Below are 19,663 nucleotides of genomic sequence, written 5' to 3'. Positions count from 1 at the left end.
TTGTCCTGACAAAATAAACTGACTCAAATACTGAGGGAATTAAACTAAAAATTATTTGTATTGAGAATCATAAAGAAGACCTGAAACTTCAGGAAAGAGGTAAATGTCTGATCATTCAACTAATTTTTTTGATGTTAATTTAGCTCTTAATTCTTAAAGTGAAAGAAAGATTTAATATTTTTATTTGGATACGAAAGTTAACATTCTCTTATTGAAGTAAGGATTTCTTCTGTTGGTTTAATTTAAATGATGTTTTTCCTATCTTAACCATTTTCTTGAAAACAACCAACCAACCAACCAACCAAAAAAAAAAAAACCCAGGGAAAATGTTCTGAATAGCCCTGAGATGCAGTAATGCTACTTTCCTTCAAAACTTTGCTGTATACCACACAGATTTGCACCTTGGTGTTATGGTGTCCACTGCATTTACCTTGAAACATGGTATTGTTTTCCTTTTGAGTCTGTGGTTTAGATTGTATTTTGCTTGTTAATGGCATCAGAATACATTCCCTTAGTAAACTGGATTTTTGTCAAGATAAATGTGCCACAAGAATATCTTAAATGCAGTACTGTTGCAGAATTACAGTAGTCAAGTTATAAAAAAATTATAGAGCAGGAGAAACAAAAAATATTAAATATATAAACAATCTGTTACCTGATAAAAAAATCAGATTACCACATTTTCTTGTTTCCTCATAGAAACAATGAAAATAAATGCACTGGTAACTTATTGATATTAACCTTACTCTTCAGGAGTCTCGTGTTCCATAGGAATGGCTGCCAAACACCATAAATGGGTGGATTTCCATCTCATCCATGACAATTTTCAATTTACTCATTCATACATCCCAAAAGAGTAAGACAACTGCAGTGAATTGCAGGTTTGACTGCACGATCCATTAGATAAATCTATAGCACCTTTTCAGAATTTAGGATTATTTGACCACTGGTGGTCTTAGGAATCTTCATACGAGTTGATGACAAAACATTTAAACTCCAGTTTTGGGGGCTATGCCTGGAGGACATTGTTTGGTTTGGTTTTAATTCCAAAAGAGTACAAAAGTTGCTGGGGTTATGCATATTTCTAAGATTTATGCAGCCTCATTTAAAATACATATATTAAACATCCTGCATTTAGAAGTCATGCTATTTAACATATCAAATGTGGTTTCCCGAACTTCAAACTCTGTTTTTTGGTAAGATCTTTGGCTCAGGATATCTGCTACAAAATGACAAGTTTTGTTATTGCCTTACACACACACACACAAGCACTTGCACTCACAGATACTTTCCATGTGACTTTGCAAAGAACTGGAGGGGACTGCAGTGTAGCACCAGGAAAAGTGTATTTACATAATAATAGATATTCCAAGATCAAGATAACTTGTATGATTCTGAATCATTTCCATGAAACTCTTGCTAGCTCTTGTGTTTGAACTCAAAAGAAGCAAATTGTAATTGTCCCTTACTGGAGGTTTGCTCAGCTCTAATTTGTTGAAACATTGAGGACAAAGCCATAAAAATTCCTTAGGGAATAAAAGGGAATAAAAATATCTTTGCATCTATTTTCACCAAGGCATGGAGCCTTTGCTCAGGTTCTACCTTTTTGATTAAGTTGCTGGGATGGAACAACCTGCATATTCTCTGCCAGGTATGGCCTGTGCAGATGGCTCTTCCTTATGTTTTCCCAGGCAAGGTAGGAGCCAGACTGTGAACACAGCTATATGCTCTGATTTGTGGAAAAGAAGGTCACAATTAGTCCGCTTACCCCAACTGAGGTCTCTAAAACTCCAATAACTGTCTTCTGTCAATTAAAAGATGTGATTTAGGCATTTTCTATGTACTCTATTGAAAGTTTTTTTTAGAGTAGCTAATAAAATATGCTTCATTATTTTCCTTTTTTTCCCCCTCTTTTTTCTTTTCTTTTTAAATAACTACCAATAGAGAAGTTTCCGCTCATTTCATTCTCACAGGATAGAAATAAAAAAGACAAAGCTGTATGGTATAGAGGTTATTTATCTTATGAACTTTAGAACATACTGGATTTCTAGCTCAGGTGTGCTAAACCTCATCACCTAAATGCTGTTTATAATAGAGGGAAAGAGATAGTTACAGCATGTCTAAGTTTGTAGCTTGTGTTATCTGAGAGACAGTGGTGTGCAAGATCTTAGGAACTGTCAGTCCATTAGTGTATATCCATTAGGGAAACTGCTCATACTATACCCAGGGCTGTAGCAAATGGCTGAAAAACTGTATGAGAAGTTTTCTAATTCCATTAGATAATATACTTACGGAAATCAGACTCTTAATGTGTTTTGAGAAATGAAGCATTTGTACCCACGCTGTGCAAATTCAGGAAATTCAGTACTTAAATGCAAATGTATTCATAATCTGGGAGGTTTTGTTTTCCATTGTATAGTTAATTCTAATGAACAGGTTATAAAAAAATATTCTGTAAAGTAAGGCTTTTAAAATTGGATTGTTTTCTCAAATTGGCATAGTTCAAGCTACAGCAATTCACTTATTAAATATATGTTTAAATTTCAATTCAGTTATTCTCATTGACTTCAGAGGGACAACTCATATATTCCGGCGTAAGCAAATGTGCAACAACCTTGCTTGATCAGGACCATCGATGGCTAGGTTGGAGAATAGGTCTTGATTCAGCCATTAGGTCTTAAGGAATTTAAAATTCATCCTTTGATAGATAAATAACCTGAGAAGTTAAAACACTGAAGCGTGCCAGTGTAAAACCTAGAGCTTCCTGCCTGCTTGCTGGAAGCAATTTGTTTTGCTGTTTTGCTTTCAGCTTATGTATTATTTCAGAGCTGATCAAAAGAATTGGTAGCAAAGTGTGAAATAAATTGTACTTCTAAATAAATCGATTTCACATTCCTTGGTGCTTTAAATGATTTTAGTAATATTAATATTTAAAATATTTCTGTCTGAAATCTTTTTATGACTACACAATATAGCAGTAATGGCCACCATTTCATTTTGCTGTTTTTCATACTAGTATATTACACAGTAAACATTGTAAAAATACTATCTTTTAGCACTGAAATGGATGCAAAAGATTTCAAGTGTCTATTTGCATGTAAATACCTCAAGTTTTATTCAGTCAATAAGAACAGTCTATTAATCCTTTTACTACATTATGTGGGTTAAAACTTAAAGACTATAAGGTTTTCAGCTGAATGAGAACTTTTCCTTAACTTCCATATTGGTTTGCAGAAAACTGATGGTTTTTAATTGACTTAAATTGGTTTTATGCTTTCCCAGTTTATCTCTGCATTTTTTACCCTTGTGTTATGCAAATTTTTAAAGTTTGTTTGTTTGCTTTTAGCTAGGAAAACTTTGTGTAGTTAAAAATATCTGTTCAAGACTGGACTAAAGATATTAATGAGGATGAAAAAGAATATTTATAGGTGCTTTGTCTAAGAAGTAATGGGCATTTAAGCATGCACATACATATAGTATGATATTAATGTCTTAGCAGGCTACAGTGATCTGACAGCCAGGTACATTCATTTAGACACAACAGTCTGATAAAAGCAGTCCAGACATCTGGATCACAGTGCTGCTATGCAAAAACATTTCTGAACGATTCATATTGTTGCACTTACCCAAATTTCCAGTCTTCTCCACCCCTTTCTCCTTGTTCCTTTCTCCGGCTCTGCCTTTGTCTCTTATGTACTTGCGGAATCTCATTTTTCCTTTACAAGTCACCTCCATCTGCTTATGTGTCAGAGTGGCCCTCGTGCCACACATCACATTGAGGAATTCTCAGGATGAAGGACTGTATTCACATCACTACTTCTGTCTCAGCACTGTTTCATGCTTGTCACTGCTCAGCACTCAGCGCCACACTGCCTTGTTTTGTCAATAACCATTTATTTGTTGCTGGAATAGTAGCAACCATTACATCTGACCTCCCTGTTTCATCAATTATGAATAGATTATTGGATGTGAACATCTGCAAAAGCTTGCTGTTGAACTTACCTCCTGGCTGGGATTAGATAAAGTATTAAACTGTTGTTTATTGTCAGGCCAAAACTCTACTGGGAAGCCAGGGAATTCCAAGACTAGCAGACTCCCATCAGCAAGCACCAAAAATTGTTTAGTATTGCCACCGTTTCCCATAAGATCGTAGCCATTTATTATTTACACTTATTACTAGTTGTTATAACATACTTGATAAAAGCTCTTGGCAGGCACAGTGTTTCCAGCTATTGTCACATCTGTCAGGATGGAAAGGATACATAAACTGTTTTTTCCTCCTATATGGCTGTTAAAGGGTAACAGATGAAGCTTCTTCACTCCAGACTGCTAAGCCATGCTTTATTTTGAAGAAATATGTCAACAGTGGCTGGTTTGGAAAACATTACATTCCCATCCTAAATAAAGATTGCAACAACCTTTTCTAGGGCAATGTCTTTTGCACTAAAGATTTCAAATTGTACAGTAATAACAAACTAAAATACCTGCATTTGATGTTTGCATCAAATGGATGATTTTTTAAAAAAATTTTATTTATTTTAATAAAACCCTTTATAAGGTATAGGAAATAAAGAAATGATGACTTCATTCCTACAAAGTTGTTGGTGTAGAGAATCAGAATTATTACAATTATTAGTGGCACAGAAGGTCAGAATTAAGGACAGTAATACAGAAACTAACACAGAATAAATAAGAAGGATGGGAACACAAGTTAATGTTTATTCAATCATCTGTACATTTCATCTCTTTTAAGTTTCCTGTGCAGCAAAATGAAGCATACAGGGTGACCTCCTGACCTTGTGGAAGCCAACAGAAGTTTGAAATTACTCTGGGGAAAGGAACTTTTTCAATTAGCTACTTGTATTTACATATCATCCACTCAGAATCAAAGTAAAACATACGTACTCTGAATATTACGTGAAGAATACAAGTAAGGCTTGATACAGGCAAAGAGCCCTCGGTCTTACTTTGATAGACTGTTAAGAAATGAGTGAAATGTTTGTCTTCCCTCCTTTAATCCCTCAAACAGATGCAGACAGAAGTAACCTGAAGCATATATTGCTGTGCATTTATAGAGCATAAAGGTAAACACTGCACTTGATAGCCAAGTATATCAGGGGAGGGAGGAGTGTGGACTGGATAGAGCAGTTACCCACAGGGAGAGTGTGAACCAGGCAGCACCTCAGCCATAGCCATGCCCTAGCAAGAGCCTGTGGAAAGTCTTGAACCAGGGTGTTCCACTTTGTTGTTTGACTTGGACAGACAAGTGGATTCTTCTACTTCCCTCCCCTGTCCCTGATTTCCTTGCTCCAAGATGTGTGCTTATGCTATACATTATCAAAATACACACAATAAAGTCCCTGGAATAGAGTTCTGGAACAGACCAGTTTGGCTAATTCCAGAAAAAGTCCTTCTGTCTCTGTAGGAAGAATGACAATGTTTGTGCATTTCTGATTAATTTTTTTCTGTTTATTTATCAAAACTAAACAGTCCAGTGTAACTGGATGGGGCTCAGGGCAAGGAGTTAGTATTCACAGAATTCGAGTTGGTGAATTTCAGTTGTGGGAAAAGAGGGAGAACTAAGAGTTCTGGCAAATCAGGGGCTGCTGCCTCTTTCCCCAGTGGGGCACCCAGTCTCTGTATCCCTTAACTACATGGTTCCAGGCAGAATGCTGTATTACTTCTACCCTGGATGCTCTCTATACCTGAGTACATTTAGCATTTAACAAGGTGTGGCCTGCCATTCAGATGGTATTAGTGCAGGATTTTCCTGGGATCAGTGAGCTCTGCTCATTTTGATCAATGCATTGCATGAAACAATACAATTTTCTCATTGCTATCCAACCTCTCCCACACTATTCTGGCCAAAATAAGAATACATCTGGGTTTCTGTTGTGAAACTTGTCTTACTCAGCATGGCTACAGGCATGTAACCACTCACATTATGGTTATAAACACTGAAATTTTTAGTAATTTCTAAATATGCATTTCTTATGGAGCTACTGGGCAGAGTTCACTGAACTGCAGAATGCCTATGCATACAGTTCTATTGTCTTTTATTGTCACTGGGCTGCATCAAAGTGATTATTTAGAGACCATCAGAACTATTTGGTTTTTTTCTTAAAGTATTTAAGAGGTACTAAGTGGTATGAGGCCAGTAGTCTCACTTCTTTGCATTGTCTGTCTTGCAACACCTATTGTTGGCTTCAGAAAAATACTGTCAGATGCTGCGAGCCAGGCTGGGCCTTGGCCTGCATCTGCAGTGCCTGTCAGAAATCATTAGCTGGTGATCTCTTTGACTAATGTTCCTGCTGATTGTCTGATTCATGTTCAAGATCTGTAAATGAGGCAGAAGCATCTTTACTGCTCACCAGCTGTGAAATGGCTCAACACAGCTAGATTTTCAGAAATCAAAATAAAGGTATTTCCAATAAAGTTTGACAACAATATCAAGTGGAAAGCTGAGAGCAAATCTATGGGTTTGTGTTTTTTAAGGTTACAGTATTATAAATCGATATTATCTCATTGTGCTTTTGGCAGAGTAATATATTTTACCAAAACAGTAGTAGTAGCATTAATCTTGAGTTGGATAGACATTCTTTATTCGACATAAATTCATGCTTTCGATTTTAGTGTTTTGTCCATTATCCCCGGATGTATGAATGTTTAGCACAACCTCTGTCCTTTTATCTGAGTCCTCAGTGTATACTAATGAGGTGTGTGCATATGTTTTTATGTACATATAAAAGAAGTACAGGTGTGACAACAATAAAAAATAAAGGGTGGGATTTTGGGGTTGGGGGGGCCTTGGGGGAGGACCTGATGTATCTGCTTTATATTAATGGAATAACCCCGGGAGAGTCACACTGGCATAATGCTGAGGTGACTGAGAAGTAAATCTGGGCCTGAGATCTGACTAATATTTTTCTTGGCAGAGGAGGTAAATATGAAATTCACCACTAGCTAGAGAATTAGTGCAAGAGCTATACCACAAATAGGCTCTAGTTTGAGGATTTAAGCGGAGCTCATTATTTTATTTTTACACTGTAACTAATTGTAGACACAAGTCTTACAAAGACCCAAGAAGGGAGGTGATTTTTGTGAATGGATGCTCCCACAGTAGCTCTCCTCCTCCCAGGTGCACATGCCTCCACCTTTTAGTGCTAAGCAAGAAAACCAGGGAAATTGTACAATGCATTCTAATTTTTTTTTTAATTTCTATTTTTGAGCCATAAAGGCAACTTTTTCCTTTTCTCTTTTTTCTGTTTTTTTTCACCCACATACACCAAAGTAACAGTGGATGGCACATGGGAGACAGTTGACTATTACACAGAAGACAAAGCTGAAGTCTTCACCCTACCACTTTCCCACCTCCTGCTTGGATGAGAAAAAGTGATCAGAACCCACTGCTCATTTTTTTATTAGACTTTGATTTTCATGTTATTTGGTTTTTGTAAACTAGTATTTCCACTGCAGACCCTCAGAAGTCAAAAGTTTGAGATAATCAGTGTGGTTGGTCACATAGAGCCAAAAGCTAATCCGTGACCATAATCAGTGCAGTTTTTATATAGAGGTAGAAAGAACTGTACATTATTCTAACCTGTTCAACTTCCTATACAATAGTTTTTTCCCGCTAGTTGCTAGAGTTCTGTTTCAAACTCTCTTTGAAACAGAAATTTTGTAATAATGTTATATGTATGATCAGGATAAATATATTGCAACAGCTTCCTTCCTCAGAACTGTTTGTACATAGCTAATTCTAAAAAAAACCCAACAAACCATGACAAAATATAAAGAAAAGAAAGACCTTATGACCCTTCAGCCTGTTTTCAGGCACTTTACAGATTCTGGCACCTTCTCTCTCAATTCTACATGATTTGCCAGAATGCAAGCTTTATAGTTTTTCATTTTAAATGTAAATGAAAAGTGTGCTTTAATTGCAAGAGACTTTGGGTGAAATCTTCTAATGCTTATGTGTTAACTCAGCATTCTATCCTCTCTCTTTTTTTTTTTCTTTGTATCCTGAATATTGAAGGTCAGGTATGCACCATAGGTGAGGAATCCCTCTTTACTTCCTACACATAAATGGATACTGGGCAATTGTAGCATACAGGGGTACTACACAGCTCCTTTCCATTAAACATGTGTCCCTTTCTGTGTCCCTGCATATTTTCAGAAGCTGGAGGAGTCATTTGAAATACAGACACAAAGAGTACACTTTCTAGTGTAATTTATCAAGTTTTCCTCCCTTTTATGTAAATGTTTTAAGTATTATTATTTCATCATTGTTTAGAATGAAATATCTGATTTGTGTACAGTAGTAGTAACCTGGGACCAAAATGAGCACTTCTCATCAATATGAATGAGTGGCTTTATTTATTTACTTCTTTCTTGCAGCTGTTGCAGAGATGCAGTGAACCAACTTTTTACTTCAGCTACTCTGTGTATGGTTTTTCCTTGGTTTTATCTGTACTTTTTAGGCTTTGTGATATCTTTGATAGAAACAAAATGTACAGTAGCTGAAGCCTTAGGTGCCTAAGTAACCTTTCTATGCTAGATAGCAATGACTGGAGGACCTGTGTCCTAATTAATATTGTAGAGGCCAGTTTAAACTAGTTATGATTTCAGTCCAGTACGTAACATTTTTGAGACCTCCTGACACTCTTGTGGCAGGTTTTCTAATAAGAGCACAACTATTACAACAAATATTGTAGGTCCCCTGAGTCAAATTCAATACTGAGAACTGGTTTCTTTGGACACTTGTGTGCATTTTTGTTACCATCCTGGGTTATTAGAAGGATGCACTGTGGGCCCTGACAACATTAAGTGTGCATTCAGTTTAGGGTGAGTTCTGAGCTGATGTGACAACTTCCTAACTGAGGTGCCTTTTGCACTCTTTTTATCATATCTGGTGCATTGATAACTCAATTGGCAATGACCTTCAAGTATAGGATGCAGTGCTGACATACATGAGAACACGACTGCTAAGAAAGTACTTGAAGGATGATAAATAAGAGAGTGCACATTAATAAGTGCTACTTTTTGTCCACACAGGACTTATATAGCTAAAAAATAAGAGCTGTATCCAGGGATACTCCTGCACGTAGTAAAACTCTTTCAAGAACTAGAAAATCTGAGTAGTGGGAAATAATGATGGAAATAGTGACATCTCTAGCATTAGCACACACAGGTTGTCTTCTTTTGAACCATGCACTTTGCCAATGACAAGGGATGCTATCTTAATAGAAAATGCCCTGTCTTTTACCTCAGTATAAATAGGCATCTTGGGGCATGCAGGATACTGTCATATCTCCCTGAGCATCTCCCATCCCCCTTCAGAGTTGGTAAATGACATTCACTACTCCTTTCTTGGAAATGTGCAAAAAGGATTTCCATAGAGAGTCTTTGGAGATTTCCTGTTTTCTCATGTGTGTAATAGATTGGGTCAAGCAACAAAGAGGAGGGGGGGAAAGAATAAGATTTAATTTTATATGCACTCTCCCATCATCACCATTGAAAAAAAAAAAAAGGATGAGAAAAGAAATTCTGCGATACAGGTGATGTCAGTGTTAAATTGAATTAAGATCATGTGTTTTTGTGCAGCAGTTGTAAGCCTTCAGTTATGGGAAGGTTCATAATAGTGGAGTATATTTCAAACTAATGTTAGCCAACTGCTTGTGTGTGAATAATTACTCAGAAAAATAACAGCGTTATCTACAGGACTTTAGGCCCATATAGATTAAATGTATAACCTATAACTCAGTTTTTGGGCATCTGAATTGTACTAAGCTAATTTGTGGCAGATTAAAGAAAGAAAAAAAATACTAAGTTGTATTTCAGCATATCATTCTAAAACACTATGAATGCAAAGGATGCCGTTCTTAAGATATTATCAGAAACTCATAAAAGCACAGGCTCTTAAATTAGTTTAAATTATGGATAGGAAATTTATATTGCAAAACAGGTAGTACCTCTTTGATTTTTGCAAATTGCCAAAATACGGAGATTTAAATGAAATGCAAGTTACATTTTTCTGATTTGTAATTATTGAGTGGTTTCAAACAACTATAAGTAATGATCAAAACCCTAGTCTTATTATGGCTATTTAGAGAACAGTTGTAGAAGGGGAAAAGCTTTAATTTTGTGTTCCATATGGACAGAGAGACTGGGCGGGGAGAAAGAAAAAAAGTGGAAATTCTTATCATGGTATTTACTGGGTCTTATTTTCTTGTTTCACAGATTTTGAACACCTCTTTAGCAATATTCACAGCTCTTCGTGATTCTGCTGGCCTGGGCAGAGCATATGCAGCTGCAGCCAAGATCCTGGCAAGGTAGGTTAGCACATCCTTGTCTGACTGTCAGTGCAGATTCATTCAGCTGTGAAAGACTTCAATTGTTAGAGGTCTGTCGCTTCCCATTACTGACTGCTTAAATTTTAAGCAGTGCCCTTCTTGCAGTAAGTGACCATTTCATCTAAAGTTGTTTTAAACTGGTACACATTTTTTGAAGTGTGTGGTCCTAGCTTTTCTTTACTTGTAAACTATAACATGTCCTTTTTATTCCACATTTTGGGGAATAAAAGTTGTTGGGGTTTTTTTTCCCCCACAAGTTTAGGAGAGACCTTACTGAAAATAGAAATGCAAGCCTATTTTCCAGGTTTAAAAAGACAGGAAAAGTGGAAGAATGTATCCAGCTTCAGTAGGTGTCTCAGTGTAATATGTTCTGAACTGTAAGTTTCCATTTATTGCACTCCTTCTGTGGAGACATTTCTGGTTTGTGCATGTGTAACTACATTTGTTGCAAATACGATGCTTGTGTTCAATATTTTTGTTTCAGCATCTGGCATTAAAATCTTTTTCCAGGTGAATTAGTTTGAAACTACTTAACTTCTGACACAAATGATTTTGACATGAAGTAGTCTAATGCAATTATCTTATGAAGTCAGGGAAAAAAGAGACTAAAATGAAGGTTGCAGCTATTTCTTGATTCATCCTATGTTTGGGGACTTCAGTGCATATGATGCATGATAGAGGTTGGCAAATTGTTTATGGAAAAGGACTTGTCACCAGGTTTATTTCAGTGTGCAGAGCAAATTCTCCTCTTTGAGTTAGACCCCTTGTCTCTTGGCCTTTCAGAGCATAAAGGGACCAGCCACAGCCACAGTTGTCTTCAGCTCTCTGATACATAATTCGTGGCTACCCGTATTCTGAGCATCCTAAATAAGGATGTGGGATAAGATACTCAAAGAGACACAGAACAGACTAAGAATACCAGGTCAAAACTAGTTTTCAAAACCATCTTAAGCCTAATCAAGAAAGATTTAGTTGCTAGAAAACCAGCTGTTAAAAAGAGTGGCTTTGCAGTGAGTGCAGCATTGTCTGAGCTCTCAGTAACATTCATGGGCTCCTTGTATTCACAGAAAGCATCAGTCTGGGTAGAGGGTGGGTTAAGATAGTCAAGAGAATACTCCTAGTAAACCATGTATATTAATTTCCTCCCTGTGTGATTTAGGCATTCTGGAATGAGGGTATATACATTTATTTACTCGGAACTTACAGATTTGGTGATCCTTCTGAAGTCAGTTTGCTAAATCCTTCATCCAATAGACCATGCCAATACAAATCCTCATCTTAAAAAGGAGTGACTAGTGATTTTTCTGCTGCATCAAATCTGTACTCCACACTTTCTGGCAACATTCTTTAGCTACCCAGGAATGGACAGTCTCACTGCTTTCCAGTTTGTAATTTGAAAAAGAGGGAAAACAGTAGGTAAGGAGCAATGAGAGGGAATACTAGGAGCAGTAAGACTCCCCAGTTTAGTATTTAAGGGATTCTCCTAGAAGAAGAACATTCTGATTGATCCAAGTGAAGGAGGAACTCAATTTCACATGTAGGATCAGGGATTTAACTGCTAATCTATTGCACAGGTGAAGACCCAAACATAAACCCTTTCTCTGGAAAATGGCAGTCATATTTTTAGAAAACACATCTGGTAGTTGTAGCATGAGAACATTTACCAAATCAAACACCTTGCATATGTACTTGCTTTGAAGAGCTCTAGGTATATGATAGGCATTAACTGCTCAACCCTGTAAAATGCCATGATGATTCTCAGCAACTTTCAGTTATTTGAGAGACTTGTACGCAGAAGAGCCTGGGCAGCTTTGAATCATAGAATGATAGAACAACAGAGTCATAAAATAGTTTGGGTTGGAAGGAATCTTCAAAAGTCATCTAGTCCAGCCCCCCTGCAATAAATAGGGACAGGTTGCTCAAAGCCCCATCCTGCCTGGCCTTGAATGTTTCCAGGAATGTGGCACCTACCACCTCTCTGGGCAACTCGTTGCCGTGTTTTACCACTCTTGTTGTAAAATATTTCTCCCTTATATCTAATCTAAATCAAACCTCCTTCAAACCATTACCCTTGTCCTGTTGCAACAGGCCCTGCTAAGCAATTTACCCTGTCTTTATTATAAGCTCACTTTAGATACTTCTCTGGACTGAACAACCCCAACCCTCTCATCCTGTCCTCATAGGAGAGGTGCTCCAGTCCTCTGATCATCTTTGTGGCTTCCTCTGCACCCAACAGGTCCATATCTGTCCTGTGCTGAGAACTCCAGAGTGGACATAGTACATATTGGATAAACGCATTAATTTATTCTGTCACTGCAGTTGACTGAATCTCCATATTCAGCTTGTTCACTTTTTCTTTACTTGTATTTGTACCTGATCTAGGCTAGACCTGTGCAACTAATTTTAAATTTTATGGATAATGTCTTTACAAAGAAAAGATGGCTGTTTCACAAAAATAATGTGTTATAGCCATAACGTCTGTGAGTTTTTGCACTGATTTCCTCGTGACAGGTTGGAGAAAGTGACTGAGCCCTCCTGAATAGCTCAGAATCTGTCTGTGGCTTTGGAATATTTTGTGAAATCTTTGCTGCAGATGTTTCCAGAGACCACAGGAAACTGAAAATCTCTATCATGTGCATTTAGGCATGTCATTTTCCAGGGAAAAAAATCTGACATAATAGCATCATGTTCTTGACTTATTCTGCCAGTGTCCACCATGGTAATGACTTCTTGTGGACACATGATTTATACATCCAATTCCATCACATAAGCAATCCTATAAAAGGTGCATATTTTCATAAAAGTCTAATAGGGGTAAAAATCTCATAGGGCATTTTAGCATGAAACTGGAAAATGAGTTGCTGTAGATGTGTAATCTCTTCTGCTGAAGTCATCATAACTGTTCTGTGGGATCATGAATGACTATATCTTTAGGAAATTACATTTTATGCATTTAGGAAGGTGATGTCTAAGGAGATAGAAAGTATATGGCTGTATAAAATAACATGTAGATTTTCAAAAGGAACTATAAAGTATTAGCCCTTTGAGTAGGAAAGACCTGTTTATCATGTTATCAGATCCTGTACAGGATAAAGTGTTTCAGTAATCCTTCTAGCATACTTTAAATATCTCAAACTGCAGCGCTCTTGGAAGTACTTCCTTTAAAAATTGTCAAACTGTACCAACCAATTGCTGGCTGGCATAAGTGAAGTTCTAACAGTGAGAAATACCTTTCTGATATGTATCAAATTGGTTTCTGTTTTCCTGAAAGAGGTTATATGCCTTAGCAATTTTCATGTTTTCTATATGTGGAGCATAGGTTTTTATGTGAAATATAAAAAATGGCCAAAAATACATCAAAACATTTCTATTAATTCATGAAATTAAGAAAACCTTTTTACATTTTCTCCTGTCACTGATTCCATTTGCTTTATTACTTTCAGCCTCTAGCCCACAAACTTGGTGGCACAATCAACAAACCCCTTAGTGGCTGTTTCATCTCTGCTCTATTTGATTTCTCCACTCTGAGTAAATGATTAAGTTTTCATGCATTGGTTCAACCAAAATCTATGTTCACTCAACCACATCCTTTATTGATTACTTCTACTGCAAACAGTAGGCCAAGTGTGATATACATAATTGGACAGTTGTCAGGGGATGTGGGTGTTAACAGTCCTGTTTTCCCCATTGGAAACTGGAATCACCTTGATACACAAATATTCTGCACTGTTTCATTCTCATTCCTTGGACCAAGGAGTCCTTTTCCTCAGAATATATGTTTTTAACTCTCAAAGGTCTGGTTGAATGGATTTAATGATTATACCATATAATATGCTCTTCAAGTTGCACCTGTGCACTGCATATAGAAAACTAGAAAAACTGGAATTAATATTTGTCTAACACTTTAACCTTGTCCTTTAACTTATATAAATCATATTCTGTATTTCTGCAGGGAAACATTTGATTTTCTCTTCTTAGGAAAAAAAAGAGATTAAAAAATATGCGTTTCTAATTCTAAAATTTAGAAGCCTTTTGACATTTGGCAAATGTTTACAGTCCAGGGGTTTTTTTATATTCTCATGGAATTAAAATACTTAAATTAGGAAAATTTAGTAAATCCAAGTCTGCTTATTGACAACTAGGCTTTACAATAGCATTTACTCATTTACTTGAACATTTCAAGAATGTTACTTTGCAATGTTTTAGCATCCTTTTGTAGCGGTCTCGCCCATCTCAATCACATACAGATAGTCACTGCAATATTGTAAATTTGCAGCTAAGCTTTGCTGTATGTCCTGTTTCATGGCAGGCTCTACCCTTTATAATTACTCTGGTAGCATAAAACAGGCAATTGCAGACTTCTACCAGACTCTGAAAGCACATCTTCCTAATATAGTTTATAATAAAAACTATAATGTAAGTAAATGCCAGGCAGTCATTTGCTGCAGGAATATAACTTGAAAGTGGTTTAAAATGGTGAGAAAATAAATCACAACTCTTCATCATCTTACAGAAACTTCTCTTTCTGTGCATTTCTTAATTAAGACTGGATTTTCTGTCTTGCTTGGTGCCTTGACATTTAGCATGCTATGCTCCTACATTAGTGACTCAAGTTCATGGCTAATATTGAGGTCAGCTGGAGTAACACTTCAGCCTTAAAGGGAAAAGAGCACAGTGCCTTACTCACAAGCAACCACAGATGTCCATCTTACATCTTGCAATCACACTGCCGAGGTCTTATACTGTTAATATGAGTGACTTTATTAAAAAAAGGGAAATCTGCAAGTGTTATTGTCAAAGTACATTAGCCAATTTTCAGCTTAGATTCAGCTGTGACCTCAGGTTGCTCTAATCTCACTGGGATTTGGGGGTGGCACCTGCAATCCATACTTTATAGGTTTGCCTGTGTGACCCTGGCAACCTTTGATGCACCCAGCCAAAGTGGAGTATTATGCTCAGGGAAAGGCTGTCACCCCCAGAACTGAGAGACAGTGCTGTTATGGAGCTGCTGCTGCACCACCAGGGTTCTAGAGCATGAAATGGCAGCTCTGAATGACAGCAGCACAAAAAGTCTTACTGAAAAAAACAGCCTTCTTACCTCCTTCCCTTGTTTTGTCAGGATGTGAGGTCCACCTGTGTTGAAAACGTTATCATCTTCTCAGTAGAAAAAAAAATTAAAATAATGAAAAGTTAAAAATCCCTGTTAAATCATCATCTGCGCTTTCATTCTTCGATTTAAAATATGGCCCAATATTCTGAAGAAAAATTTTGTTATATTTTGTTGAAAGGATTCAGTTCTGCCCTCAGATGTTCTGTGTGGACTAATCTCATTGGGCTCAGCACAGGTAGTGCTAGAGGCCACTTGGAAATAAAATTAAGTCGTGGATGAGTCGTCACAAAGTAAAGTTACCTCAGAACAAAGGGACAGGTCTTCAGCATCTGGAGAAGCCACCTGAGTAAATATTTAATTTTGTCCCTGTCCTTTTCTTCAGTCAGGGGAAGTCAGCTGAAACTTTGAAGTACTTGGGAGAGTTTATGAAGGATGCTGAGAACGCTCATCTAAGCCAAAGTGTGGTGGATGCAAATGTATTACTTGGGAAAGTTCACAATGAAAGAGTAAGTACTTGTTGCATAATGATCTTAAGCAATTTGGTTTACTTCATGGTAAAAAACTGATTTTGCTTGTCAGATGACCCAGGAGGATTTGATCAAGGTACTGCTTACAAGAGTTACCAGATGAGAAGGCACTGTTTGACTAAATAAAATATGCCTTAATTTTTTTGGAAAAGGTGGGAATTTCACACCATATTTAGCACGCAGGGTATTGTTTTTAGAATAGATGAATAAAACCTCCAAATTCAGATCATGATAAACCTCCAGTGTTGTGAAAAATCTGTATCCAAATTACCTTTGAGGCCATACATGCCCATAAAGAGTCATCAGTTAATGCAAATGAAATTTTATTGCAATATACATTAATGTATGCTGCATTGCATACTAATAAGCCATTTTTAATCTTAGCTTGATTTCTTGTCTACATTCTCTCAGCCAAATTTATGAAATGGATGCTAGCAGCAAATAGTTTGTCAAAGGTCTGTGCTAGTAGTGGAAGGCCTTTCTCTTCTGTATGCCTCCATGCATCTTTGATTTGGCCTGTTTAAATCAATAGGTGGGCAGTGATGGAAAATATTAAGCTGGAGGTAACTAAGACACTCCCTTTATCATAGTTTCTAAATTCTTTTTTGAAGTGCTTCTTTCAGACCCATGTGCCAGTCTCAGAACAGTTCTGTTGGCTGCCTGTCTGGGTAGCGTTTTCCATGCTTACTGTGTTCCTTACCATGTCTAGGGATGCAGTGCTTGCACTGCGGTAGCCCTTGAGTTTTGAAATCACAAGGGTTAAAAACATCACTGCAGAAGTGATTCATGTTGAGCCCTTTAACACCTATTTTAGAGCTGAAATGCTGCACAAAATTATTTAAATACGGTAAGTAATAAGAATTTGTTCTGCAGACTGGACAATGTGGAAATTAGGAAACACTTTCACTTTGAGTAAAATAAAAATAGAAATACCCTTTCAAAATCACCCTTTCTAACCTCTGTTGTCTATATTTGGGTCATAATTTCTATGTGTAATATATTGAACAGACTACTTACCTCTTTTTACTTATACTACCCCCAGATGCTTTTTTTTTCTGGATTCCTCTTACAGAGAACTTCCATCTTTCTCCCCTGCATTCTTGATGCATGATAATATTTTGTTTGACCTTACCAGATATAAGAGCAGTTTTGAATTTAGGAGAAGCCACTGCAGAACTGGGCATGTTATTTCAAGGCGACTTTCTTGAGCCTTAGTAAACTAGAACCCACTAAAAGTTTCAAATAGTTCAGGTAGTATGAAATACCTCTCATTTTCTAAAGAATTCATGTCATTTGCTATCACATAACCACTCAGATAGTATTATTAGGTCCCTTTGAAATTCCTCAAAGCCTTGCAAAAACCCTCCTTTCTTACCTTTTTTGACAATCTTGAAAAAATTGTCATCTGATTTTTTTCTATAATAATTAAGCATTAGACAAAACCAATACTAGAGCATGAAGCTACTATCCACTGTCATACCACTGTGTAATACCAATGTAAAATGTACTACTTTTCAAGGCTAGATTATACTACCTAGTTTTAGTGAGAGATGATATTTATTTCCCAGCAATTTAACCTCTTCATCTTTAGATTTCTTCAAGTCTTTCATATATGCTTTGTTTTGGTCTGGTGGTATGTTACATTTTAAATTAGAAGCTTGCTCCTCCAGCTCTTCTTTTGACTCCATCTCTGATGCTTACTCAAAGTAGATTCATGGAAAAGAAGAAATATGCAAGAGATGAAGAAATATGCCAATAACTATTTTAGCTTTTCATCCTACTATGATTTTCCCTAGTTTTCTTTTTATTCCCCTTTGGTCAAGAATTCGAGAAGGGTTTTTCTCCTATATTTCACATAAAAAATAGTTCTTGTTTTAATTTTTAGTTCTTCTTAATGTATTATCTGTTGTAGTTTATACTCCTTTTTACTGGATTCATAAATGTTTGATTTTTATATTCTGTAGGATAAAGAGAGAAATTATTTGGGGTTTTTTTAGAAACAGTTGACATACATTTCTCCTACTGTTTCTCTTTTTCGTGATTAGGAGTAATCCCTGAGGTTTGGTATGCCCTTTTCTTCACCCAAAAATGTGTAGGTTTTAATTTCTGTTCTTTTCAGTGCTATAGGTCTATCATTTAATTGTTCTCTTTCTTTCCATTTTTAGGATTTATTTTCTAAAATTTAGTACCACCATAAATTAGGACCTTTCCTCCCGCAGATATGTTGAATGTAATGAAACAATAGTGATAATTTCTAAATGGCCCGACTGGAATCACAATTAATACTTAAGCACTGATATACTTGTATTTGTGTGTTCAAAATACTGCACAGACAACCAAGAAACAATTCAGATCCTGAGAAAGATATGAGCAATGCTCATCTGGATTTTAGGGGTCAAGGAACAGCAAGGGAGAGTGATTTGCTTAATGCCCTGCCATGAGTCATTCTGTGGGCTGAGCTCTCCACTGCAACATCTCTGAGGTGCCAGAGGAATAGGCTCTAATGTCAAGGTAAAATACAGGTGACTACAAGTAGTTTTTAAAATTCTTTTCTTTTTTTTTCCTCTTCTTTACTAGGGGAACTATATTGAAGCTTTTGAATATTTCAGTCAGGCTTCTGAGGCAGCCAAAACTTTAAACAGCGTGCCCTTAGTGGATGAAACAAAGGCTTACTGTGGCATTGCAAAGGCTCATCAGCTGATGGTGGCATTTAACAGCCATGTAGCAGCAGAAGATCCCGTCAGCCTCAAGTACCTGCTGGCATGGAAGGAAAACAGAAGTGACATGTGCACTGACCCTCTTACAGTCGGTAAGGCATTGGTTATGAAACACATTAGAGCTGTATTGTCCTCAACAGTTAAGTCATTTTTCTTGTAGAGCTTTATGAAATTATTTCCTGGGCTTAATCCTTGTGCTGAATGGAGGTTAGATTTACTCCTTGGTGTGCTTATTGTAAAGGCTGAATTAAATAAGTTAAAATACAGGATAGCAGGGAGAAACAGATAGTAGGAGTTGCTCTGGATTGTAACTTACTTTTTTGGTGCTGTTTGCAAACAGTGATGTATTACTTTAGTCAAATATCATTATTTTAATCTTTACAGAAAATAATAATAATCTTCATTTGCTGTACATTTTCCAAGTGCATCCAAAAACAAGTTCCTTGTTGCTAAAAATTAGAAGTAATTGCTGCTTGATGTAGTTCTGAATCCAGAAGAATGTGCTGGTTTATTTTTTGTATCCCTATACTTGACAATGGAGAGGAAGAGAAAATATAAAAACAGCTCTGGTTTCTTTAGTGTATTTCCTTGTCTAAAGTGGAGTAGAGGAGGACTTTGTGTGGAATAGACCCCTGTCTTCATGGGTTAAATTTTCTTTGCTCTTTTTCCCTTGTTCTATATATTAATACAAGACAAACTGAATTATGCATTATCTCCAAGTATTGATAGTATTAAACTGTATCGTACTGGGGAAGGAAAAGGGATAAAGCTAGTCCACCTTGAAACTTTCTTCTCTGCATTTGTGTGAACAGTGTGAATCTGCAGTACTGTGGAAATAAATGGCATCTGGGCCAAAGTTATAATATGGACCTTCAGAGTTATGGTGTTATTCCCTCAGGTATCTACTTGTAAAGACAAAGAACTGCTTGTCTGCTGCTTTCTTCTGTATCTCCCCCT

The 19,663-nt window shown here is 36.8% G+C and overlaps 1 protein-coding gene across 6 annotated transcripts in view; it reads left to right on the top strand.

Moving 5' to 3' along the window:
* TTC29 (tetratricopeptide repeat domain 29) overlaps positions 1 to 19,663 on the top strand; it is a 192,612-nt gene that overhangs the window by 125,256 nt on the left and 47,693 nt on the right. For all 6 annotated transcript variants that reach the window (XM_027652945.1, XM_027652941.1, XM_027652940.1 and 3 more), the window contains exons 8-10: positions 10,240 to 10,331; positions 15,845 to 15,968; positions 18,567 to 18,798. In XM_027652945.1, coding sequence (XP_027508746.1) covers positions 10,240 to 10,331; positions 15,845 to 15,968; positions 18,567 to 18,798 — 448 coding nt within the window. The remainder of the gene's footprint in view (positions 1 to 10,239; positions 10,332 to 15,844; positions 15,969 to 18,566; positions 18,799 to 19,663) is intronic.

The sequence above is a fragment of the Corapipo altera genome, unplaced genomic scaffold (genome assembly GCF_003945725.1).
Source record: "Corapipo altera isolate COAL_440 unplaced genomic scaffold, ASM394572v1 69, whole genome shotgun sequence".
Lineage (NCBI taxonomy): Eukaryota > Metazoa > Chordata > Aves > Passeriformes > Pipridae > Corapipo > Corapipo altera.
This window is presented reverse-complemented; position numbering and strand designations above follow the sequence as displayed.